Here is a 26,656-nt window from a genome sequence, read left to right on the forward strand (position 1 = left end):
TCCCTCAGGCAAGTACTGTGCTCTTCATGGGGATAAGACATAAATAAAACTGGGTTACAGTCCTCATGGAGACACCATGGGGAAGAGAGACATTCAAACAAGTATACAAGTATACAAACAAGTATACAAGTATAATGCAGTGTGACCTTTGTTATGTTATAGGTGCATATAAAGCCACACAGGAATACAGACAAGGAAGCAATTAGTTTAGGATTGAGGGATGTTTTAGAAAGATGATATTCAAGCCACCAAAGTATGTTATCTCCTTCAACTACTTATATACATAGGAGCTAGGAAAACACTACAGAGGCATTCAATAAGTGTTTATTGAATGCATATAGTAGAAACTTTCTCAAATGCTTTTTCTGGAATATAAATTCCATGAAGACAAATGTTTCCCTCTCTTCTTTTTGTCTCTCCAGGGCCTAGAAAAATGTAAAGCACATGGAAGATTCTTAAAAATCTGTTGAATGAATGAACAAATAAGAATATGGAATTTTAAGAGAGTGTTTATTTTCTGTGCTACTGAGTAAAGACATTAGGAATATATGGGCTATTTAGGGGAGGGATATCATTTAAATCTGTTATACTTTTATATCATAAGCTTAAAACTAAGAAACACTTGCTATATTTCTCTGCATTGCCTAAATTAACTCAAATCTTACAAAATTCTTCTAAGGCATGGTTACATTCATTTTAAAAGAAACATTTTTACACTAATTATAATCATAGTAAATAAACAACAGACCATAAAGTAAGCATGACATAAAGAAATATGATTGCTTATTTCCTCTAGCTGGGAATTAAGCCAATGTATTAAAATTCATTTTTCTGGTTATATATCTGGTAAAGTGTGACAGAGAGTTTTGGTCATCCCAACCATCCCCTCCACTCACTCTTTGTTCTACTAACATTTCTTTTTTCCATTGAAAAGAATAGGGTTCCTTTACATGGAATGAAGAGAAAACAAAAGGAATAAAACAAGTAAATTTGAATTTTATTATTCACCTTGAAATAGACTATCATATGTTTACATGAATACTACATATACCCAACTAGATGGCATCTAAACAAAATTCTAGAGTACATAGCTGTGATATGTACTTCATTTTTCATTCTTATTCTTACTGGACTGGAAACTTGGGTGTTTTAATGTAGGTGTACTAAGAATTGCTTAAATAGTTTTGTTCTTCTTTTAAACAATTACTTTTTTTAACTTGTGGATCTTTACCTCTAGTGAATGAAGTCCAAGGTAGCTTTCAAAGTAGAAAACTTACCCAAAAGGATGTTTAGGTTTGTGATAAAGAATACATTAAACCCATTTGTTGATAGTTATCTCTATAGTCTTCAAACTTAATTTAAATCAGAAAAACACACTTTATAATCTTTTTACACTTGACAATGAAACAGTAGGGCTAGTGCCAGAAAACTGCCCCAAATTCTTTAATGCATAAAGCATTGTTTCTGGAAAAACAATGGAAAAAAAAAAGAGAGAGAGAGAGAATGGCTCTGAACTTATGTACATTACATATCCTATTACAATTTTTTATTTGTACTGCATATTTTTAGAATTCCAACTTAGGATGGATAAAGCCAATGTTCCCCCACCCCCTACCCCCGAGATATTGCTTTGGATTACTACATTTTCTATTCCGCATTTTCTTAGAAACCTACTTTGTTTGGTAGTATCATAAAGATTTAGATACTTTCCTGAAATAAAGGAAGAAGTTGAGAAGCATAAGTGATTTGTAACATAATCACATGTAATGACTTTTTGTGAGTAGCTAAGGCCAACAGTGAATGTCTCTAGGTAGTGAGATTATAGATGGTTTTAGTTTTATGATATTTAATTTAATCAATCAACCAATCAATCAATAAATAAGAAGTCCTCTGTGTATCTGTATGGAAGCACAACTATAAATCCTATCTGAGCAGGCCTGTTCTTCAGATTGAATATGTCAGAAATCTGTCTATTGTGTTTTTTACAAAAAGTAAGGGGACTCATTCTGAAACTTTTGTTAGCGGCACAGATTTTAAATTCAAGTTAGTGTAAAACAAGGTACATAAAATCATGAGTAATACTTATTTATAAAATCCTGACTTATTAGAGGTTTCAGAAGAAGTAATAATTCTATAGCTTCTCTTAGTTAACAATCTGCTTAAGGGGGCAAGGTGATGTAAGAACTGTCTTATTCTTTTATCCACATTCACACTGGGACACATGGAAAAATGTTCCTTTGCAACTGTAACCTTCGCAAAACTATTTTTCTTCCATGCTTTTTCCTATTCTCATGGGAAAAGATAAACTGATAAATCTAAGTTCTTACGACTCATAGCATGGTTCCAGACCAGAAGAACCAACGTCACCTTGGAGTTTGTTAGAAATATAGAATCTCAGGCCCCTCCCCAGACTTACTGATTCTACACTATAGCCAGCGTGTCAGGTGACACACATGCAATTTCAAGTTTGAGAAGCACTGTTCTCACTTAGGGCCATTTCCTAGCCAGTAGCAATTAATGTGGCCATGAATTAGTGTGGCCAGGAGCTTCTAAGTAAAGAATGCCTTGAAATTGTATGACTGGACGGAGTCTTCGCCACTGCACAGGAAGGCAGTCTTTGGATGCCACCATGGATTCTATGGTTTAATGGGTTTCCTCACTGTAAGCATTTTGATACACAGCAATAATCCATAATCATGCATCACCTCTAAGACCAATATTCAGCACTTTTAGCTAAGAAAAGCCAAGGGAATGGAAACTTCTCATAATGGGATAGATTTTACTGTTTCCCATCTGTGTAACTTGGGCACAGGCATAAGCACTAACTTAGTAGAACTGTTATCATCTTTCACATACACATTTTAGTGCTCTTCTCGAAGGTCAATATATAAATTGATTTTTTTTTGAAGTCTGGATAATTTTTAGTCTGGATGTTCACTAAATTCTTCTTGCTCGTGTTCACATTTCTCTTTTCAGTGTCAATTTATCCACAAGGAGTAGAATTTTGTATTCCACTGGATCTATAGCATGTTTGGGGACTACACAGAGCCATTTTGTGGCAACTAGTAAGACAATACATTATACAAATTCAATTTGACTGTAAGGAATCTTATACATTCATAATGCAATCATATTCCAGGTAAAAACATAGCCATGCAATAATGGTCTCACTGGGACTTCATGGAAGTGTAGATGGCTGAATACATTTCCTAACAGTATTTTTCAAGTACTATTTGACATGTCATTAAGGAATGCTGTCCTTGACATTATATTACATGGAGGCTGCAGAAATATCTTTTTATACATGTCTTGAGCAACCTTGATATTGGAGTAAAGGGAAAGATAATTTAAATTCAAGAATAGCTCTGGGGGCACCTGGGTGGCTCAGTTGGTTAAGCATCTGACTCTTGGTATTGGCTCAGGTCATGATCTCGCAGTTTGTGAGATGGAGCTCTGCACTAACAGTATGGAGGCTGCTTGGGATTCTCTTTCTCAAGCCTCTCTGCCCCTCCCACCCCCAAATAAATAAATAAATAAATAAACATGAAAAAGAAAGAGAATAGCTTTGAACTTATGTACATTACATATCCTATTACAATTTTTAATTTGTACTGTATATTTCTAGAATTCCAATTTAGGATGGATAAAGCCATTTTTTTCCCTAGACATTGCTTTGGATTGCTACTACATTTCTCTGTTCTGAAATGTGCTGAAAAAATGGGGCTGGGCCTTGGCCTTTTTCTCTGAGACTAACGTTGTCTTCATTTCGAGGTCTTGCAATTTAAACACTGAGCATATGCTCACTCAGAAGTCATGCTGACTGGCTTTAATACCTGGGCAGTTTGGGATCGAGTGAGCACTAAATTCTAAAGGGGCAAAGGCAGTGATGATTTGGTGAAGGGAGCCACAGGTTTAGCTGCCTTGGGCTAGTAAGATTATGAGAACTTCCACAAATATCACAAAATTCTGTTCTATGGTTAAAGATGCAACCATAATAAAACCAAATAATGAAGCCACTTACACTTTTCAGTAATTTCCTATTCAACTTTATCCTCATAAGGCAAGGCAAGTCCTGTTATTCCCCAAATTACAGGCACAGTACATGTATAAAGAGATTAAATGGCTTTCACACAACTAGTTACACGTAGTCTGGAACTATCTCCTAGTGTAGTGTTCTTTCCATTCAACTGGTTCTCTTTAGGAAAAAGGGAGCAAAGTACCCATATTTTAGCCCCTATTAATCTCACCATCCAAATACCACCACCACAATACACAAGTATCTACGAGGGTATATGGGTCTCCTTCATTCAACTTCTCAGATTAACTCAATGTATATATATTTCCATGGAAAAATTGGGAAATGAAAAGTTATGTATTTCCTCAAAGGGAAAACCTAGGAGAAATAATTAATGAAACTAGATGATAATGTCATCTTTTACAGAAAAAAAAAGTCCAATTTTCTTAAACTGCCTACAATGTCTATTGCATTGTGTTTTCAATGTCCTAAATTCAGAAACAGGTCTACCCCAATTATCAGGGGCGAATACAGAAAAAATAGGCATTTCCACTTTAATTCAACGTACACGTTCCTGAAAAATCTTCTATGGTACAAAACTGCATACTAAAAATAATAGGGTTTATGTGAAGACTAGGGTTGGGGAAGATCCCTCAAGATCTGTACAACTTTGTAACTACAGCACTAAAAAAACAAAACCTGGAACCTTTGGGAGAGCGCTGGGACAGCTGGAGGCTGCCTCAGCTGAGATTAGGGACACACAAAAACAAAATGGTGGTGAGCTCCTGGGAAGTGCAACCTGCATGGAGCAGGGGCTGCAGGAAGCATCTCTGGGGAGGAACACCCATGCAGGCACTTATTTTTCATTTTACCTCTGAGCTGAGAAGCCTCCTCTGCCTTGGCAACAGCCAGCCTGAGGGTTTGTTCTTTTTCTTCTAATAATGGCCCTACTTGCTTGAAAAGCTACATAATTTCCATGTTATATGGTCATTGTTCTCTTTGAGAGTTAGTGTTAAAGAAAATCACAGTGTAGCAGAACGGACTGGGCCAGGGAGCCAAATCATGGTGAATCTTACCCATCTCAGTATCCATAGCTTTCTGGACTATAAGTTACAGTGTACAATGTTCTCGCATAATTTTTTTTGTCCCAAAGTGTTATTTATCTCAGATAATATTATTTATGTTTTTGATAATGTATGTGATCTCCCAGTTTAAGGTAAAGATTAGCTCCTTAGAGGTTGGGACTAAATTCTCATTTATATCCTCCCTCTGTAGCACATAATACAACATCTTGAACACAGGAGACAGGTAAAAGATACTTGTAGATTGATTAAATCTCCTGATTTAATTCTGGAGTGTAACAGTATACTTTGATAAGATAAAAATAAAAACTGAAAAATTGGAGCACAGTGAAAGGTCAATGCCATTGCTCCCTAATATAAAGAAGGAAATCTACTCTGTTCAGAATTTTATGTTCAAAAGCAATTGTTAACTTAAAAACTTAATTTATAAAACCACAATTAATAAAAGAAATCTTAGATACTAAATAAATGTCTGTAATTGGGAAACTAGGCATTTAAAACACCTTGATTACATTATGATTCAAAAGACTTAAAAGCCTACAGTATTTTCTTTCAGAAATCACCAAAAATAAATAAATCTTTTTCTCACTTATAAAGCTGTAGAGGTATCAGTGTTTTAATTTTACATCATAGGAAGGCAGAAATTTTAAATATCACTAAACGTTTTAAATGGGAAGCAAAAATTCAACACAAGTTTCTTTCTGTCTTTAAAAGAACACAAGAATGTCGATTTAAATTCTCTTTCAAGACCATGAGGGTGACAAATACCCAAATTTTGTTGTTACATTTTTTGATTCATTTGTCAGTGTTGACAAAAACAAGTCGTGTAAGCAACAGATTTTTTTTGAATTAGTAAAAAGAAAAAAAAAAGGCAGGGGGAAAGGAAAAGATGCTAAGATGACGTTTTTCCTTTAAAAAATACATCTTTCTCAGGATACCTGGCTGGCTCAGTTGACAGAGCATGAGAATCTTGATCCTGAAGCTGTAAGTTCAAGCCCCATATTGGGTGTAGAGATTACTTAAAAATAAAATCTTAAATAAATAAATAAATAAATAAGTACACCTTCCTCTAGAAAACATCTTTTTACAAATTGATGGAACTGTTTTATGCAAGGTTAAATCTGCTTTTATCTCAATTACTGCAATATCTGATGACACATTGCCTTACAATGAAACTACAAAATATTCAGGAGATCTAATAATATCTGACTTCACCATTGCCCTAGGCAGGGGAGTAAGATGGGAATTAAAAAGAAAAGCTTTTAAGAATTTTCGACTCTTGGGGTGCCTGGGTGGCTCAGTCAGTTGAACTTCCGACTTTGGTTCAGGTCATGATCTCATGGTTCATGGGTTCAAGCCCCGTGTTGGGCTCTGTGCTGACAGTTCAGAGCCTGGAGCCTGCTTCAGATTCTGTGTCTCCCTTTCTGCCCCTCTCCTGCTCATGCTCTCTCTTTCTCTCAAAAATAAATAAACATAAACAAAAAAATTAAAAAAAAAGAATTTTCTACTCAACAAAAGAGTCTTATTTTGAAGAATATATTCTTCATTATTCATATTTTTCATTTTCGGTGGCAATGAAGTCTTCATTGCAATCTGTACAATTAATTCTAGGAATTGATATTTCAACATTTCAAAACTGATGGTTTAAGAGAGACTACAATTAGTATAAAGCAGAAAATTCCCTTGAATGCTGTGGTCATATGTCACATCTCCAGGAAATAAGATACACACACACACACACACACACACACACACACATATATGGATATACATATGTATATACATATATATATATATATGTGTATATATATATGGAGATATATATGTGTATATATACGGAGAGAGAGAGAGAGAGTGAAAGAGAGAGAGAGAGAAAGAACGCCTTATAGAAGCATTTTAAGCGACAATGATTTTTTTTCATAAATTATTAAATAATATTTTCTATTTATTTTGAAATAGGTGGGGGTTCTAAGCAGCAGGGTGTGGCTTACCTGAGTGGGCTTAAATGTGTGTGCATATGTATCCATATGCAAATCTTAGTAAAGTATGACCAAAATTCCAGTTATTCTTAGGTCATTACCATACGTTATGCATGCATGCTCCTTCATTCATAGAAGTTTTTAGTTTGATCTTATCCCATTCTTTTGTAATATTATCCTCAAAATTTCAAATGCTATGCAGCAGCTTAGAAAGGATTTGTCAGTCAAAATTGTGTTATGCATCGCAACATAAAGTATAGCTCATTAAGAATAAAGTACAAGCTGGCAGATAAGAATATATCCATTTGTAGTTATCCGATATGTAGAAGAAGAATAATAACAAACATGTAAAACATGCATCCTTGTCTTTTAGACTTCAAATCCACCATGCTGAATGGATTTTTATAGGGCATATACTTGTTCATGACCTTTACTGTTAAGAAATTCTGTCATGTTTGAAAACTAGTCCCTAGTGGAGCCTGTGTCCCTGTTAATAGTTGAAAGGTCAATGGAGCTGCTAAACAGTTTGTATTACTGTCAGGGTGGCCATGAAAACACCGCCTGCGGCAAGAGGACTCGGCAGCTGGGTCAACAGGCACTGTGGGGATTTATCAACCTAGGGGGGCCACTTGCATAAAACTTTGACTGATGAATTGGGACTAGACTGGCTTATTGGGCTAAAGCCTCTCTATTATGTGTGACTTTCCTTAGGATGGCAGGGCTGCGTGCAGGCTCCCTGAGACATATGCTAAGGATAAACAACTGATTTCCTCTTATGAAGTGATTTTTTTAAAAGTATTCTTCAGCATCCAGGATAATAAGGAGTAGGATGAGGATATTAAGAAAAAAATAAACAAAAGGCAGTAAGTAGGGCCATGGAGGGGAGAAATGGGGAGGAGGCATGGGGAGCAGTTTTTGGTACTGGTCACTGCAGGAGTCTGAAGATACAACGTTTCTATAAGATGACTTCTGAAGCCTGGAATTTGCATTGTTAATTTGTAGACCTCTTAAGGAATGGTCTTGTGTGACATGGTTGGATAACAGATAAGCACTATGTTAAAATAGAGCAAGACTGGCTACATGGTAATTAAATCAATATGATTAGGAAGAATTTTGTTTTACAGATTCCTGGAGAAATAACCCTGGAAATGTTTCAAAATTTTTTAAAAAAAGGGGGTCATTTGGTTTAAGTTCATCTGACACAAAAATTAAAGAATCTTTGGCAGCAGTATGAAAAAAAAATTATGTTCTATAAAAATAAATCTTGGACGGTATGTAACTGTTAGAATTCTTTAATTTCCACCCCACAGGAGCATTTGTTTGGTTCTGAAAAGATTTAATTCAGAGCAAGCAACCAGGGCATGATGCTTGGACATTTGGAAACTAAGTATTAAGAGCTCTTGAAAGCTCCACCAACATCTTTACCCCAATTTGGGGAAGAGATCCTGAAAACGGAAGAGATCACCTTAAAATAATTCTTTTTTTTATATACATGTTTTTGTCTTAAGGTTTTATTTAAGTGATCTCTACACCCAACACGGGGCTCAAACTCACGACCCTGAGATCAAGGGTCGCTCGCTCTTCCAACTGAGCCAGCCAAGGGCTCCACATGAAAATAATTCTTGAATGCATAGGATGAATACCAACAATACTACAGAATTCACTATGTTCTAAATGTATTATTTAACTATCTTCAAAGGCACTCCACAGAAATGAGGAAGGGGCAGAATGATCAGCTGTACTCTCTTGATGAGCAAAGGGGCACAGTAGAGTTAAATAACTTCATGCAGGGTCTTTCCATAAGGAAAATTCAGAGACAAGACCAGTTGACTCTGTGTCCTGACAAGATGGACTTGTTCCTAGTCTTGATTAGTCTTAGATGGCACTAAATTTTGGTGAAACTAAAATTATTGCCCACCTCTTGTACTCAGTGTATTGAAATCTGTTTTCTGGAACTGTTGGCCAAAGAAGCTCCCCTAGATGGGGCAGGCAGGACCCAATATTAGAGACTTTTGGGGATCCAGTGAGTTGACTCAGGAAGCTGGGTGATTGGTATTGACTTGATCCTAACTCCACTCTGTCGCGAGATGCAAGTGGTTCAACTTTGACAATATTCCTGAAGTGTGTTCAATGTTCTTTTTACTTTTTTAATGCTTATTCATTTTTGAGAGAGAGACAGAGTGTCAGCAGGGGCGGTGCAGAGATGGAGGGAGACACAGAATCTGAAGCAGGCTCTAGGCTCTGAGCTGTCAGCACAGAGACCGACGCGGGGCTTGAACTCATGGGCTGAGAGATCATGACCTGAGCCGAAGTGGAACACTTAACTGACTGAGCCACCTAGGTGGCCCTCAATGTTCTAACATGAAGGAAAATTCATTCTTTCTCTACTTTTCCCTTTTTTTTTAGAAATTTTTTTTTTTTTTTTCAACGTTTATTTATTTTTGGGACAGAGAGAGACAGAGCATGAACGGGGGAGGGGCAGAGAGAGAGGGAGACACAGTATCGGAAACAGGCTCCAGGCTCTGAGCCATCAGCCCAGAGCCCGACGCGGGGCTCGAACTCACGGACCGCGAGATCGTGACCTGGCTGAAGTCGGACGCTTAACCGACTGCGCCACCCAGGCGCCCCTCTACTTTTCCCTTAAATGACTCCTGAGTTCTAGTTACCGTTTAGGAAAACCTGGTTGTAGTGTTATTGAATTTGCATGTTTTTAAATGATAAATAATGAGTTTTGATTTTTCTAACAGGTTATCTTGCCATCCTTTTCTGAGAAGGATGCCCAGTGTAAAATAATTTTAAGCTTACGTAAATGCTTATGTAACAAATAGCATTAGGCCAAATTGTCCTTATAGACTGAGGTTAATGCTGTAACCTAATCTAGTTTTGCCAAAATGACTTAAGAATGTTGCATATGGTTTTTAAACTCTCTCGTCTTTGTTATATGTGAGTGTGTGTGTGTGTGTGTGTGTGCAGGGAAAAACAAAAAACATAAATTTTATAGTGAGTAAGAATGTAATTTCTATGACATGTAATATAGAATATAAAAATTTTATAATTTGGTGTTATTCTCTTCTAGGACCATGAGTCAAATGCTGTTTGAAAGTAATGATTCTGAAAGCATTATTGTTACAAGTCTGGGAACTCCTCCACAAGAATACAATTAACCTAAGATTTTAATTTGAGTTAGATTTTAGGTATAACAAGAAATGTCTATCTATTGTTTTCTTTAGTTCATGAGGCTCTTCAAATTCTCTCTCAAAAGTTTTGGAGAAACAGTTTGGTTCTCAAGCTCTTAACATCCTGAACAATGTTAAGCTAGTAATTAGCTCACGTTTCTAAAATAATCCTGTTCACGTACACTGAAGGGTCTGCTTCTATAGAACTTCAACTCATCTAGGGAGAAATACTATAATAATAAACGTTGGCATCCAAATTGAAACAGCATGAGGCTCCCAACAAATGTTTATGAAAACATTTGTTTTCTTATAGTTGGTTTAATCTTAAAATTTATGTCCATGCCTGTGTACAAGGACAGTGTGTTTGGGACTCTGTTACTACCCCCACCTTCTGAAAACCAAACACACATCTGAACCCTGGCCCCACACATGACAGGACTCAGCAGAAACAGGCACTGTAATGAGAAGTCAGGACTTTTCAGGTATGTCACTCTGAGACCACCCTACTAGAGGAGGCCCTCAGATCACAAAGCCAAGGTCCCTTATGGAAACCCTGCTAATTAGACACGAATAATGGATTGAAGGTGTAAAATTCACCTCAGCTCACCACCAGCAGACTAAACAATCCAGATGACGAGAGAAAGATTTTGTGAGAAGGAGGAAGAATTCATTATAAGACTACCAGGAAGCTTGTAAAAGCATATCAGCTTTGACAAACCTAATGAAATAACAATGACTATTTTGAAACGAAGGGCATTAGATCTGAGTGAAATCCCTAGACAGACACCATTATGAATCATTAGAATGCTTACTTTGTGAATTAACGTTAGCTTGATTTTTGTTCTTAATATTGCCAACTTCAACCACCACTGAAGTGCCTGTTATTTTTTTCATTCATCACTTTGCTTTTCGCAAAGAGGACATTCGTTTCACATCCAAGGAGGAAAAGATCTACAATATATAAATAGGTGCTTCTCTTATCGTGGAAGAAAATGATACACCAAGAGACCATTTAGGACTGATCACTCCTTTTTTTGTTGTTCTGTAGTACCAATGTTAACTTACACTTTTCTCAAGAAAGTGTTTTGTGGTATGGGAAGAGGACAAAACTCTCTATTTTGTTTTCTGGGGGAAAAACATACACTATAACTTACAGATAATATTTTAAAGTGTAAATATAGCTTTTAGCAAACTTTTTAGATATTGGAATTTATTCTTCTAAAAGAGACGTGAGGGACGCCTGGGTGGCTCAGGTGGTTGGGTGTCCGACTTCAGCTCAGGTCATGATCTTACAGCTTGAGGGTTCAAGCCCCACGTCGGGCTCTGTGCTGACAGCTCGGAGCCTGGAGCCTGCTTTGGATTCTGTGTCTCCCTCTCTCTCTGCCCCTCCCCGCTCACTCTCTGTCTCTCTCTCCTTCAAATATAAATAAACATTAAAAAAATTTTTTTAAAGAGATGTGAAATTTGGGAATTTAAATACGCAAATGGGCTCAGGAAGATAAGTTAATACAGAAAGATTTTGAAATTCACACCCTGGTGGAGCTAGAGTCTGGCAACAGTGCATTCAACAGTAGTGGTATTTGAGGACACCTAGGTTCTGTAACAGTTATTTCTGAACTCATGGCTAATATCTATTTGACAGTATATAATTTTATCAGCTTCTGATAGTTCTGACTTATCCATGAAATTAAGAACTGACTAATTATAATTCAAGATAACAATGTTGTGATGTGTCGGTGGAAAAGAGCAAGGGGGATAAATATGTTATTTAAAAGATTAAACATTCGGGGCACCTGGATAGCTCAGTCCAACTCTTGATTTCAGCTCAGGTCATGATCTCATGGTTCTTGAGATGGAGCCCCTTGTTAGGCTCTGCACTGACAACTTGGAGCCTGCTTGGGACTTTCTCTCTCCCTCTCTTTCTGCCCCTCCCCTGCTCATATTCTCTGTCTCTCTCAAAATAAATAAATAAACATTAAAAAAATAAAAATTAGGCATGCCTGGGTGGCTCAGTCAGGTAAGCATCTGACTTCGGCTCAGGTCATGATCTCGCAGTTCACAGGTTGGAGCCCCCGCGTGGGGCTCTGTGCTGACAGCTCAGAGCCTGGAGCCTGCTTTAGATTCTGTCTCTCTCTGCCCCTCTCCTGCTCATGCTCATGCTCATGCTCTGTCTCTCTCTCTTTTAAAAATAAATAAACATTAAAAAAAATCTAAGATTAAACATCAAATCTCCCTCTTGCTGCGGTAAATGACAACATTTCTTTAGTTTCCATTTGTTTAGTCACATTAGCCTGCATGACAGCTGTGAGCTTCCAGATAGTTTTGAAATGAGGCTCAGATGTTGAAACTGCCAAATAGCTTATCTTGATTACCTGACAAAAAAAAATCATACTGAATAGCTATAATGTCTGCCAATATGTTTCTAGTTTTCTAGAGAGAAGAGGAAGGTTTATTGCTTCCAACATGAAAGCCAATACCTTTCACATTAGGGTCCTCTTCTGGCGTGTAACTGAGGACGCTGATTCCACAAATTGAATGTTGCTCTCCGATGGCAACAAGAATGACATGAATATGTGGACACAATGGGGCTTATAAAGTTCAGCAGGGTCAAGTCTAGCCCTCATAGACTGGAGGGGAGGGTTCTCCCAGGATAGCACTTGGCATATGGACAAGGCAGAAGTGTTCGTCTTTGTTGATTGCTAATTGCAATTCATCATCCTCAATGTGAAGACACTAAAACAACTTGGACAAACTACTTGACTTAAAGGAATATAAAGAGATCTCACCTTTTGGGATCTACAATTTTGTAGAGTTTTCCATTGTGAGTCTGGGTCATACTTTTACTACTTGATAGAATGTAAACTTCACCTGTGAAAAGTGAAATACAGTAAGTTAATTTACAGTATTATAAAGCCTTACTTCCTATTGTCGAAGCAGATTATTTCATATAAATAAATAGATATTTTGTTTTATTTATTTATTCAATTTGTTTAATGTTTATTTATTTTTGAGAAAAAGAGAGTGAGACAGAGTGTGAACAGGGGAGGGGCAGAGAGAGAGGGAGACACAGAATCTGAAGCAGGCTCTAGGCTCTGAGCTGTCAGCACAGAGCCTAACGTGGGGCTCACATCCACAGACTGTGAGATCATGACCTGAGTCGAAGTTGGGGGCTTAACCAACTAAGCCACCCAGATGTCCCAATAAATGGATATTTTATATTTATTTTTGTATCTATTTGTACATGTGTATATGTACGTATGTACATATGTACATAGGTATGTGTACGTATATGTGTGTATGTGCATGTGCATGTACATGTCATGTATCCGTATCTCTCTATATATCTCCTCACAGCCTCAAGAAAATCACTTGCCTAAAGATTATGAGAGTCTCTGGGGCACGTGGGTGGCTCAGTTGGTTAAGCATCCGACTTCGGCTCAGGTCATGATCTCACAATTGGTGGGTCCGAACCCTGTATCAGGCTCTGTGCTGACAGCTTAGAGCCTGGAGCCTGCTTCAGATTCTGTCTCTCTGTCTCTCTCTCTCTCTCTCTCTCTCTGCCCCTCCCCCACTCTCTCTCTCTCTCTCTCTCTCAAAAATAAACGTTAAAAAAAAAAAGGATTATGAGAGTCTCACAAGTCTACTTTCACAGTGCATCCAGAATTCAGTCACTTGTCTCCACATCCTACTACTATTTCCAGAACAAGCAGATACTAGTGTGTCCTGGATTAGGGCAGGAGCCTCCTAACTGATCTCCCTGCTTCTCCCTTGTTCTTTCATGTTTAATTTCAACATACCATCCACAGAAGATCCTTAAAGCAAGTTGCATCATTTAAGTTGGATCACGTTCCTTTGTTTCAGTACTTCCAATGGCTTCTAATCTCTCTCAGAGCAAAAGTAAGTCCTGGCAGTGGCCTCTGATGCCTCCCCTTATTGCTCTGACCTCATGTGCTATGCTTCACCCTCTTGTTCACTCCTTCCTAGCCACAGTGGCCTCCTGGCTTTGTACACATGAGGCAGCCCCTGTGCCAGGCTCCTGTCTAAGGAGCCCCCCCCCCCCCCCCCAGTTTCAGGTTCTTCGTCAGGTTCCTGACTCAGTTCCTATCTCAGCTTCTGTTCCAGGCTCTACCTGTCACAGCATCTCTCCCAAGTTGTCCCAGCCTCCTGTCCTTCACTAGATCTCCGCTAGGTTGGCTTGTCTTTCCCCCTTCAAGTCTGTACATAAATATCATCTTTTCTGACTGCACTATTTAAAATTGCACTGCTCCCAACCCTCTTCACAATGGGACTTTTCTCCAAAGCATTTACCAGTTGACACTATATAGAGATAGATATGTCCCTCTCTCTCTCTCTCTCTCTCTCTCTCTCTCTCTCTATATATATATATATACACACACACACACACACACACATAAACATATGTGTACACCCAACATGGGGTTCGAACCCACGACCCTGAGATCAAGAGTTGGATGCTCCTCAGGCTTTGCCAGCCAGGTGCCCTCTTAAATAATCTCTACACCCAACGTGAAGCTTGAACTCATGCCTCCGAGATGAAGAGTTGGATGCTCCCCCAACTGAGCCAGCCAAGCACCCCCATAGGGCTCTTAATTAAAGCCAAAGAGTATCACATTAAGGCATAATTCAGTGAAAGCCAGTTTAATTTTAATTATGAAGTATACACGATGCTGTAGCTTTTGACAGTAAGGATTGTATATGCTTCATTTGTTAGGTCTACTCCCAACATAGTATTAAGTGCAGATAGATGTTTGGATATTTTGACCAACGGTGGTGACACTAACAGGATGACTGATGGTGAGTCATTTGCAGTAAGGTCTGGGGAACTCAGAATGATTCAGTCACAACATCTAAATATTCATTTCTAACTCTGCCACAAACAATTTAATCCTCATTTATATTTTAAAACCAGGGTTTGCCAATGAAATTTAAATTACATTACAGAGGATTTCAGTGGAGAAGGGTATCTCTTTGGTTTTTCTGAGCGGGCTAGGAGATACCAAGGGAAAATTAATTGTAAATGTTTTCAATGTTGGAACAAGAAAAGAACAGACTGGACTTCTCTTCTTTAAATCATTGTATTCCTGTGGCTCTGAAATCCATGTTAAGTCCTTTGTTAAACTAAGTGAATGGCATAAAACTATTTACTTATGAATTCCCCATTTGATGTAATAAAACCAAAGCTGGACTTCTAGAGAAAATATTCAGATTCAGATGGGAAACACAACTCTTCTTTCTTAACACCTAAAATTCATCTCTCAGCCTGGGGGAGCATAGTAGCCATGGTTCGTTTGGGTGCTGACCTTTAAACAGTGTCATTATGAAAGCTATGTTTATCTCTGTAATTTACAATCAGTAGCATTTTTTCTCTTTGATCGCATTCCAATTTCAACTTCTATTTGCTTGTAAGTTACATACATTTTGATAACATATGAAGAAACATATTATGTGTTATCCCATAGATGTCATTCAGAAGATCATTTTTATTCTGTTGGAAAGCAGATCTAAAACTTCAGCTTATCTTACACAAATTGCATGTCCCAATGGATTAAAAAAAACAGAAATAGAGGATAAGGTAAGACTCAGATTGCAACAATTTTTTAAAAATTTGTTCCAAGAGACATGGAAAGGCTTTCAGATAGAGAATAGAAACAAATGACACAGCTTTACTTAAAGTTTAAGTAGATATTTAAGATTTTCTCTCTTTAGGACTCAAAAATTCTCTTTTGTTCTTGCCTTCCATTTTCCTGCTTTGTTACTTTTATATTTCTGGAGTGGAGATAAGACTAAAAGATGCCCAGGGAAAGCTCACTGGGAAAGAACACGTGACTGGGCCATCTCTAACCTCCACAGTGGGTCATCTTTGCTGCAGGTTACCATTGTCAGCAAATGGAGGACAAGATTGTTCTTCTTATTAAAACAAAGCCTCTTGGGCAAGGGAGTGAGAAAGCAACTTAATAGAAATGGTTTGTACAGTACCTAATTCATCTTCTCCAAATCCCAAGATGTGACCTGAAAAGTAACCTCTACAGGAACCACTGTTGCCGAGACAGAGTGGTTTTTCTTGCCATTGCTTGCTCACGGGACTTTGCTGGAGGGTTAAGAAATTCCTACAACAAAAACATACCGTAAACTTACAGTGAAAATAGGCGTTTGCTTAAAAAAAAAATAAATAAAAGGTTTAGAATAAAGTTCACAATAAATAATTGTTGTGCCATGAACCTGGCTTCTAAAAGGAAAAGTAATATAGCCCATAATGTGTGCAAATACTCTGAAATTCTCATGTAGGGAGAAAGTACTTAAAGATAATATTTTGTTTGGAGGGGGGCACTAAAAGTACCTGAGTATGAGAAAAGCCCTCCCCTTCATCCAGAGAATGATACTTCCTCTCCAGGACTAGACTCCATGCTGTGCTATTAATCAGAGAGAGGGACAGGGGGAAGATCATGGGGTCAGTACACTTTTCTAGTTCCTTTTAGTGACCAAGCATATCAGCTCTGCCATATGCCTGAATGCCAGTGACTCGGGAAACAAGGTTCTTAATTTGGGTTTCATCACAGAGTTCCTTCTAATTATCTACAATGTGACCTCTAAAAATTAGGCTAAAATGTAACTTTGTAGTATTCTTACCAATAAAGACAAACTGAGTTCTATTGTTAAACGTCCTGAAAAGTATGGCAAAAACAAAAGTTCTTAGCCTTCCAATTTCCAAATAATTTGGAAAATACTTGCACAACTCGTGTATAACAATAGTTTTCAAGTAACTCATTATCATGGTAAATTTATGTTAAGGATGAAGGGAAAAGCTTACATCATATGCAAATTCCATATGAAGACCTCTCTGCTCTTAAAAATTATATTATGAATTTAATCAAATTTGTTTAAAAAGCATCTCTTAGGAAGTTCTTTAACAAAACCACCATAGATAATGAACTAAAAGAAAATAATAGTCTTTATGTGTGTACCTGACCTGACCCCCAAAGGGAGACGATCATTTGAATATTTTATGGCAGTTTGCCCACTAATTGATGGATATGTCATTTGATACATGAAATTATGGTACCAGGAAACCTACCCATTCCGGTCTCCAAACACATAGCTTCCATACAGTCTTTCAGACTGGCATCCTCGGTAAACAAATCCACCCACCAAAGGACCATTACTGAATGGCTTGAATTCTAAAAGTGATGGCTCACTTTCTGGAAAGAAATAAATGTAACATTAGATCAAATGAAACATATTTTTTATGAAATAAAAGTAATGTAGGCCAAGTAATACTATTATGGTCATTTATTTTACATTTGAAGTATGTTCCACAGTACACAAGCAGAACCCTTGTTGTAGATATTTAGTAGAAATAATTCCCATTGCTTAAACCATATCAAATACTAAGACTCTCCATGTGCATCGTACTGAAACAGGAATGCTCTGTGAATGCTTTGCTGCTATAATTGTCACACATACCAAATTTTCAGTGACATTAGAATCTGGATCTTGTGGAAATCATGGTTATTTACTTAAGAACCAAAGACTTTTAAAAAATTATAATTTTTTTGTGTTGATTTTTTTTGTAGAAATGCTTCTGCATATATGTAGTAAATTAATCCAGACTTCTGTCAAGTTATATAAAATGTTGGAGAGTTCATATTTTAGCGGAAATAAAAGGTCCTTAAAACTGCATTTGTATATTTAAAAACATTATCACTCAAGTAATATCTTCATTTAAACTATTTTAAGAGTTTTGTTTATAGAGTTGTATGGTTAACAAAGTCTATTGCACCCATTCTTTTTTAAATTACATGTGTGTAGTCACATATCTCAATCTTTCCATGCATGCCATTATATACTTGAATTCATGTACACTAATTGCAATGGAAAAGATCTAAAGCCAGTTGCAAATTAATCTGAAAATTGCTACTTATGTGCTTAATGTCAAATAAGTCACTATCAACAGGCAGTATTTTAGGCAAAAACTTTGGTGGAGAGACAGTAATTTTAAAGTAATTGTCCCTTCCCACGTAATTAGGGTGAATATATTATAAAAAGTAGGAAAGATTAAGTTTTAACTAGTGCACTGCAAGGAAGCATAACTTCCAGGTCATGAACTCTGGAGTCAGTCAGCTTGGGTTTAAATCCAGGCCCTGCCACTTACGTTGTATGATAATTAACCTTTTTGTGTCTCAGTTTTCCCATCTGTACAATGTGGCCAATAATAGTGCCTATCACATGGAGTTGTTCCGTGAATGAAGTGAATCAAATTTATAATGTTACTACAGGGGCTGGCATGTAGTCAGTACTGACACGTGGTTATTTTGTCTTCGTTTCTGTTTTCTGCTTTATTGAAGTAAAGATAACAAATAAATTATAAAATATTTGAAGTATACATTGTGGTGATTTGATATATGTATACATTGTGAGGGGATTCTGTGGATGTGTTTTGAAAACATAAATATAAGGCTATCAATAATTGTAGCCAGTTTCAGCTGAGGCCCAATTAATGTGATTAGAGAATTTAGTTTAATCTACAAATATAGCCAAAATTCCATCAAACTAGTGACTCATGAGATTTTTTTCCCAAACCACATTATTCTTTGGTTTGGCTTTTATAAGATGTGTGTGCGCGCACACACGAATACCTGAAAAAAAAAAATAAAGTAAAATAACTGAATACCACATGAACTAACACAGCTGCTTCATTCCTGGTGCTAAATAAATATCTGTATTGAATGAGTAAATAGAAGAAGCAATCAATTTAATAATCTTAATCTACTGTGTTCCCTGAATCATAATAATTTTGATATATTGCTTCCTCCAAAAAGAGTAAATAATAAAACACTGAAAAATATTAAGATTTTTGGACTTCATTATTATCCAACTTTATTTTGTATATATATATCTCTAAAACATTCTAGTAATCATGTTAGTAAAAGTAATGTCTAAACATTCCATTTTCATGACGTGGGTAAATAACATGTTTTTACATGTCAATTTGTTTTCTTCTACAATGGGTATCTTAAAGAAATTACATTACTATTTGAAACACAATTTTTCTAATTGTTGAGACTAGAATATTGGGGATTGAGGAATTTCTTACCTTTAACTTGTTTTTTTCCACTGTATATAAGATGTTATGACAAGTTCTGCCTTATATTAGAAGTTACTCATCTTGACTCTCAGAGGAGCAAAATATAAACAGCTAATTTTTGAAGGTCCATTAAATTTTTTGCACCTACAGAGCACAGTTTAATCCATTGGAAAGATAATTACCCAAATGGAATTCCTGGGGCTCATAAGAGTCACTGGACCTTTAAAAACGTGTGCAATTTACTCGCTTACCACTGTTGGGTCAGTGTGTTTATGCCTTCCCAAAAGCTCATTTTGTAGAAATCCTTTTCTCTTCAATGAATATGCTAAAGTAAAACAAAGCCCGAATTAAAGCCAAATCAACAAATTATGTTCTACTTACCATAGTCTTTCCCCTTTATTATCTGTAGGATTCTGGCTGATGATCTGTTCTTTCCATTGGAGTCTGAACAAAGTATTGTTAAATTGATGTTTATATCAGTGGGATGTCGATCCACAGCACATCTGCATAACAAAAAGGAGACATCCATGAATTCCTACCAGGGTATTTTCTAAACTGAGACTGGAGATTCCTGACAGAGGAACCCCTTGGTGGGCTGGCAAGGACCCTATGGGCTATTTCCTTTGGATCCTCAGCAGAAACATCCTGATTTGTTTGTTCACTCTGCTGAAGCTAAATGATCTCTGGAGAATATTTCCTAATATTCCTTGGTATCTCTCGCTAGTATGAACATACACACTGACTTGAAACATTTGTTGGTGCTGTTATTAAGGACTATCGCATATATAACATGCTGGGAAGGTAGGAGAACCTTCAGCAGCAGCAACTCACATCTGCAATACACAAAACAGGCTTCGTTTTGGTCTTTGTTTTGTGTTTTTACATGGAATGGCTATATTCTAAAGCTCAAGCTGCAAAGCATGCACTACAATGTAAGGTATAAAATAAAGCTGGTCCCCACAACCACTGAAGTCTTTTATGTTACACTGACTGTGTCTTCACGTCACCCCCAATCTGGGGTTAGAATATTTCTATGACTTAAGCCACCAACTGTCAACTCCATTAGCGCAGGGACCCCTTCCAACTTCTTTATCACTGTGTTTCTGTTACCTAATTCAAACCCAAGAATATCAAAGGGGCTCAATATGTGTTGAATGTTTAAGTCAATGAGGGACTGGGCATGTGGAGTTTGGGTTGCGAGAAGAATGAAGCTGTATAATATAATTACTTCTGAAGTTCTCACAAATGTGGAAAACAGTGTTGCTTTGTTTTCAGGTTTCTCAACTTTGACATTCTTGACATTTTGAGTCAGACCATTCTTTGAGCGGGAAACTGGAAGGAGGAGGTTCTGTACTGAGCATGTACAACGTTTAGCAGCATGTCGGTGGCATGAACCCCTCCTCCAGAGTTGTGAAAACCAAAAATGTTTCTAGGCATTGCCAAATATTCTCTGGGGGCAAAATAATCCCATTGAGAATCACTCCTTTAGGTCAACAAAATACATTAATGACTTAACGACCAAACCAAATCTTTGGGGCTACTAAATAAACTAGAAAACAAAACAACCCGGGAGTAGGTTCTGGGGCTTAAGACATGTTAAGAGTCACACACAGCAATCATCTCAACAACAATAACAGCCACAAAATAAAAACTGTTGCATCCAAATGATCCCATTCATAATAGGGAAACTCTAAGCCTGACCTGCCAAAGATGAGTTAGTTGTTCCGTGGCAACAGTCCCTTTATTGTCTTTAATTCAACGATTCACAGAGTACAATGCCTGGCAGGGAACATGACACAGACGTGATGTGACTTAAGGTGGAACTAAATCCATGGATGGGGAGAACATTTTCCCATCTTGCCTTTCTTTTTAAGATGGAGGAACTATGACAAAAGAAGGTTTGACCACTTTCTATCAAGAAAAGAACAAATCTGGAAGAAAAGGCCAGGTCTCCCAAAGGTGGAGATGCCAGATGCCATCAGGCCTACCTCTGTCTGAATACTATGTCCACTGGGAACCACTTGACCTTTCTAACCTTTAGTTTCTTTTCAGAAAAAAAAAAAAAAGAGGTGGGTACACATGGGTACTGGTCCTTATACATCTGTCCAAGTCCACAGAACATACAATCCCCAGTGAACCCTAATGTAAACTTTGGACTTTGGGTGATAATGATGTGTCCATGTAGGTTCATCCATTGTAACACATGGAATACTCTGGTGGGGATGTTGCTAATGGGGAGGCCGGGCATGTGTGGGGGCAGCGGACATGTGGGAAATCTCTGTACCTTCTGCCCAATGTTGCTGTCTTTAAAATTGAAGTCTTAAAAAAAAAAGAAAGAAAAAGAGCGGTAATCTAATGTCAGCAGGACCTCAGAGTACTGCTGAACGTCACAAATGAGATAATGTGCGTAAGATACTGAGTTCAGCACTCTGCCCCAAGGTACTTAACACAAGTCAGCTTTACTTTTAGCCAAGAATTGTTTTACTTTCTTTTCTGCTTTATTAAGTCTTTCTCCGCTTGAAATACTCTTGAAGGGAGGTGCAGTTTCCCTTAAGCTCTCTGCTGCCGGAGGAGGTAAGACTCTACAGCATAGGTATCCTGCCATATGCAAGGTCTGTAAAGTGCCTCATCCTGTGTTTTTGCACTGAGGGTCCAGGACCCCTGGAAGGTTGCACGAAAGCTCCAGTGGGATTGTGGTGACTCAGGCTGCTCAACTTCAAAGTGCTGCTTTGCGGTGGTATCTGCGAGTTCTGAGCTATAGGAATGGAATGTGACAGTTTCCTCCACATCCTGAACCCACCGTAAGTACTCCCTGTCGCACAGATTTTAAGATCTGCTGAGATGCCAAAAAGGAAATGAACTGTAGACTTGGACTTTGATGGAGGGGAGATGAAGGGCATGAGGGATTATAAAAATAAAAAGTTCGAGAAATACTCACCTTGCACATAGTGAACACTCAATAAACATTAAATAGCAATAATAACTTAGCTAGTAAATGAATGAATGTGGCCAAATATCCCATAGTATGAATAAAAGACCACAGATTGGATGAAGCTTTCATCACAGAATTGCTATATTATACTCCATAGCATTTTTTAAGTGTACCCCAAATTTCTCACTCTACATACATCTCAGTGTTCCTTTCTTTATAGTTCATTGTAGTAAACGGTCAGTATGAATTCCTTTACTACTTATAATTTTTTTTTCAGGTGGAAAAATGTGAACATTGAGCTCAACTCCTTACAAACTCATACTGCATCATCATATTTAAGTGAAGCTGTAATAAGAAACACAATTTATTTAAAACCTATCAGGTGTGTCGGGCACTCTACTTTGCTTTTTTTCTAGATTTTCATTTAATCATGACAGCATCCTCAAAAGCTGTTACCACCCCCATTAAGTGCGTGTGGAAAATTTCATTTAGAGGGGTTTAAGGAGAAAAATTAAAAAGTTTATCATCTGAATCTGAAAAACGGAACTCTTAATCATTACACTAGTCCAATAGTGTTTAAAAACAACACTCTAGAACTTTAAGGCACTTTTCCTCCATGAATTTGTTCTCTTCCATATGTCTAATCTGCCGTCTCAATCTGCTTCACACATTAATAGAAGAAAGAGTGCTGAGATAATGAGCTGGTGTGATTTTACAGGTGCAACCTTGGACACCACCCGTGGCTGCTCGGTGCCTGGCCCCCCCTCATTCTTTTTCCAGTTCCCGAATCCCGGCCGGGCTCGGGTTTATAGCAGGTGCGGGGTGGTGGGGGAGGGGGGCAGGTCGTGTTCTCACCTGCCTGGATCGTGCAGGCCGTGCGCAAACACTTCCGGGGGCTGGTTGGTGCTGTTGAAGTGCGGATTACTTCTGGGGATGGAATAAGGCACGTTGCACATATCTGTGTCCACGTCCAGCCGCAGCACCGACCCTGTGAAATCACTGAGAAATTGGACAAAGAGGGTCAGTGTTTTCTGCTTTTGTTACACAGTTTACCTAACCTAAATGTGGGAAGGTCGCTCCACAGTCAAAAGAATCATTCCCCCATTTGAGACAAAATTATTAAAGTTATGAATTCCATATCGTGGGGAAAGGAAACCGGGGCAGTTTGGTTTCACAGAAACGGCAGCACCTTGACACAGCTGAGTAGTGGCCAAGCACTGCAGCATCAGTAGCGTGCTACATTTTGCAGCTGTTCCTTAGTTTTTGCCAATCCCTGGATTTTCTGCGCCCCCAGAAGCGCCACTGGACCTTGTGCGTCCAGCCTGTGTATTGTGCAAACCACGCAGCACTGATGCATTCTAGAGCATCTGGGTATAGCGACTTCCAAAAATATCATCAGCATGTTACTGAATTTTTCTTCATTTTACAAATGCAAACACCCATAAGAAAAGTTAAATGTTTAACCAAGGAGACATACTTCAAAGATGGTTCTTTTTTTTTTTTTTTTTTTCCCAAAGACAGCTCTTAACTCACTGCTCTGACCCTTTTTCCCCGGCTGACACTTAAGACATCTGAACATCAAGGGGAACGTTTTTGGTTTTGTTTTCTTTTTTACCTTAACCCATCCATTTCTTCCATATCATCCAGTGTGATCATCCCATCACCGAGAATGATGTACAAAAAGCCCTCAGGGCCAAAGAGCAGTTGCCCTCCTAGATGCTTTCTGTGGAGTTCTGCCACTTCAAGAAATACTCTGGCTGTTCTCAAATCAACTTGATGGGGATTTTTTCTACATTGGGGGAGGAAACAATACCATGATTGTTAAAGGTGTTTAGGTGAATCCACTAGAAGGTAAAAATGGTACACAAATTAGGGGAGCAAACACTTGGCACGTAAATAAGGAAACATGCTTGAAATGGAACTAATAAAAACTACTGAAAAATTACGTTATTTTCTAAGTTTCAGAAGTAGCACCTAAGCTGAAAGATAAGAGAGGAAAAGTGCCAAAGCTATCATTTTTCGCAATTCTCCTTAAGGACACATAGGGGGTTTTCAGCAAGGTGGAGATTGTGGTTTAATTACGGTCACCTTTGTTTCTAAAATAATTAGGAAGAGATAATGAGAAGATAAGATTGAAAAAATATTTATGCCTCAGTGCATTGTAGTGAGTGATACCTGGATACTGTGTATTCCACAACTCGAAGAATGTGGTCATGAGGCCCGATAGCCCACCGTTCTTGGTTGGTGGTATAAGACACATACAGCTTTCCATTTTTCTTGTAATTGGGATGGAATGCGAGGCTTAGCAGACCTCTTTCATCTCCTCCCTGCAGTCAAATGAAAAACACAAAGAATTGTGAAGTTAATTATGTTCTTTATTGTGTTTCAACTGGAACCCCAAAAGAGTCTCTTTCTTTTCTTCTGGATAATCTTTGCCCAAACTCTTTTCTTCCGTGCCCACTGCACAAAAAAAGATCATGAAACATTTCACTCTGCGGAACTCTTTAAGGGTTAGAACAAGACAGTTGTCTTGTGTGCCTCTCTATGCACAAGACCCTTACACCACTTTTGTCCAGTGATTTGTGTATGCAATCTTGGGAAGCTAGGAGGACAAGTTTAACTGTTGTGATTCTTTGCTGGGTTACTAGGTTGCTTGTAGCTCATAGAAGACAAATAAAAAGGTTCATAATCAGCAGTCACTTCTAATCCAAGTCTCCCAAACCTAAAACACAGTGTGGGCTGCCAACTCCCACTGTCTTGGCAATATGTTTAGAAAACAGTTAAATTGCTTGTGTAATATGTAAACCTTTGTTTTACCCTGGAGGCATCTACATCACTTGTCACAACGATGGTGGTCTGTTCATCATAACTAGGTAATAAGCAGCCTTGGCCTATCTACAGAGGAAGGAGGTATTTTTACACGTACCCTTTCACATCATCGAGCTTTTCTTTACAGAAGGATGGAGAAACGGGAAGGGAGCTAAACACCAGGGCTGGGACGGGGGTGGGAGAAATGCTAGAGAGGAAAGGGGACACTAGGAAATAAAAAAAAAAAAAAAGATCCCAAACGACTTTCTTTGTTATTACATGAATGTCAAGGATTGTATACATTAGGCATGCCAAATGCTGTAACAATTAAAACATCATTATGTTCTTAAATAGAAAGGCATTTTATCTTTATTTTCCTGCTAATTCAGCTTGATGAAACTCAATATGGTCTTAGCATTTGCTTTATCCCACAAGTAGTCCCGGAATTTCTATAATGAAATTATAGCATCTGAAATTATCTAGATCAGAGACTTAAAAGTTCAAATTCTAGTAAGCCAGTGAGGGCTTTCTCTGTAGTCTGAGGCATTACCCAAACTGGTGAAGAATACAACACAGAAACTGAAATGAAGCAACTGCTAGGACATCACCTTACCCCCGCTACTTCATTACCTGTCTCATCTCCTGAGGCAAACAGCTAGAAGTTACCCCTTGGAAATCTTACAGGAGGGAAATAAGTCTCGAACACTACAACTTCTTCACAAGTTTATGCTTGGTAATGGAAACACTCTTTTGCTCTTCTCCCGCAGAAGACCATGTGTTACTACCGAAGCACGGAGCTGGGTGTGGTGGGATTCTACATGGACTGAAGAATTTAAAGTTGTGGGCATGGGGCGGGGGGTAGTGGATGGCTCAGCGGGCTGAGTGTCCGACCTCAGCTCAGGTCATGATCTAGTGGTTTGTGGGTTCGAGCCCCACATCCAGCTCTGCACTGACAGCTCAGGGACTGGAGCCTGCCTTGGGTTCTGTCCTTCCCTCTCTCTCTGCCCCTCCCCCACTCATGCTCTGTCTGTCTCTCTGCCTCTCAAAAATAAATAAACATTAAATTTTTTTTAAGTTGTAGGTATAAAAGCTCACTTTTAATAACCATTGTTTGATTTATCTCTTGGATTAGACAAAAACTGCTTTCAGAGAGATGCCATCCAAAGTGGAAACACTTTTAAGAGTGTATAAATAAGAAAGTGGATGCAAATATTCCAGAACTACCAAAGCATAATTGAAATGTCAAAAAAGCCAACCTCTTCATTTGTAAGCTACAATATGCTTAATATTAATTTTAATCAAAACAATCTCATTGAAGGGGATGGATCTAATGACTGTGATGAATGAAAATGAGCCTCTATTTTTCAGATGATCTTAGAGTGATTTTTTTTCTTAGAGTGATTTTAGTATTGATTTGATGTTGCTTTTTTAAATAACTTCATTAAGCAAATATCTCTTCTTATGAGATGTTGAAAGCTGGGATGCATGACTAAGAATTGATTGTAGAAAAGCACATTTAAATCTCTTTGATGGATGTATAAGAAAGCTGAGGGGTGGGATT

General features: G+C 38.0%; 1 protein-coding gene across 2 annotated transcripts in view; it reads right to left on the reverse strand.

Moving 5' to 3' along the window:
* Nucleotides 1-26,656, reverse strand: part of HHIP (hedgehog interacting protein) — a 96,090-nt gene that overhangs the window by 12,943 nt on the left and 56,491 nt on the right. For both annotated transcript variants that reach the window (XM_047856988.1, XM_047856987.1), the window contains exons 5-11: nt 24,463-24,614; nt 23,903-24,076; nt 23,143-23,286; nt 19,737-19,858; nt 17,346-17,469; nt 16,250-16,380; nt 13,039-13,120 (exon numbers count right to left, since the gene is read on the reverse strand). In XM_047856988.1, the coding sequence (XP_047712944.1) occupies nt 13,039-13,120; nt 16,250-16,380; nt 17,346-17,469; nt 19,737-19,858; nt 23,143-23,286; nt 23,903-24,076; nt 24,463-24,614 (929 nt within the window). The remainder of the gene's footprint in view (nt 1-13,038; nt 13,121-16,249; nt 16,381-17,345; nt 17,470-19,736; nt 19,859-23,142; nt 23,287-23,902; nt 24,077-24,462; nt 24,615-26,656) is intronic.

The sequence above is a fragment of the Prionailurus viverrinus genome, chromosome B1 (assembly GCF_022837055.1).
Source record: "Prionailurus viverrinus isolate Anna chromosome B1, UM_Priviv_1.0, whole genome shotgun sequence".
NCBI lineage: Eukaryota > Metazoa > Chordata > Mammalia > Carnivora > Felidae > Prionailurus > Prionailurus viverrinus.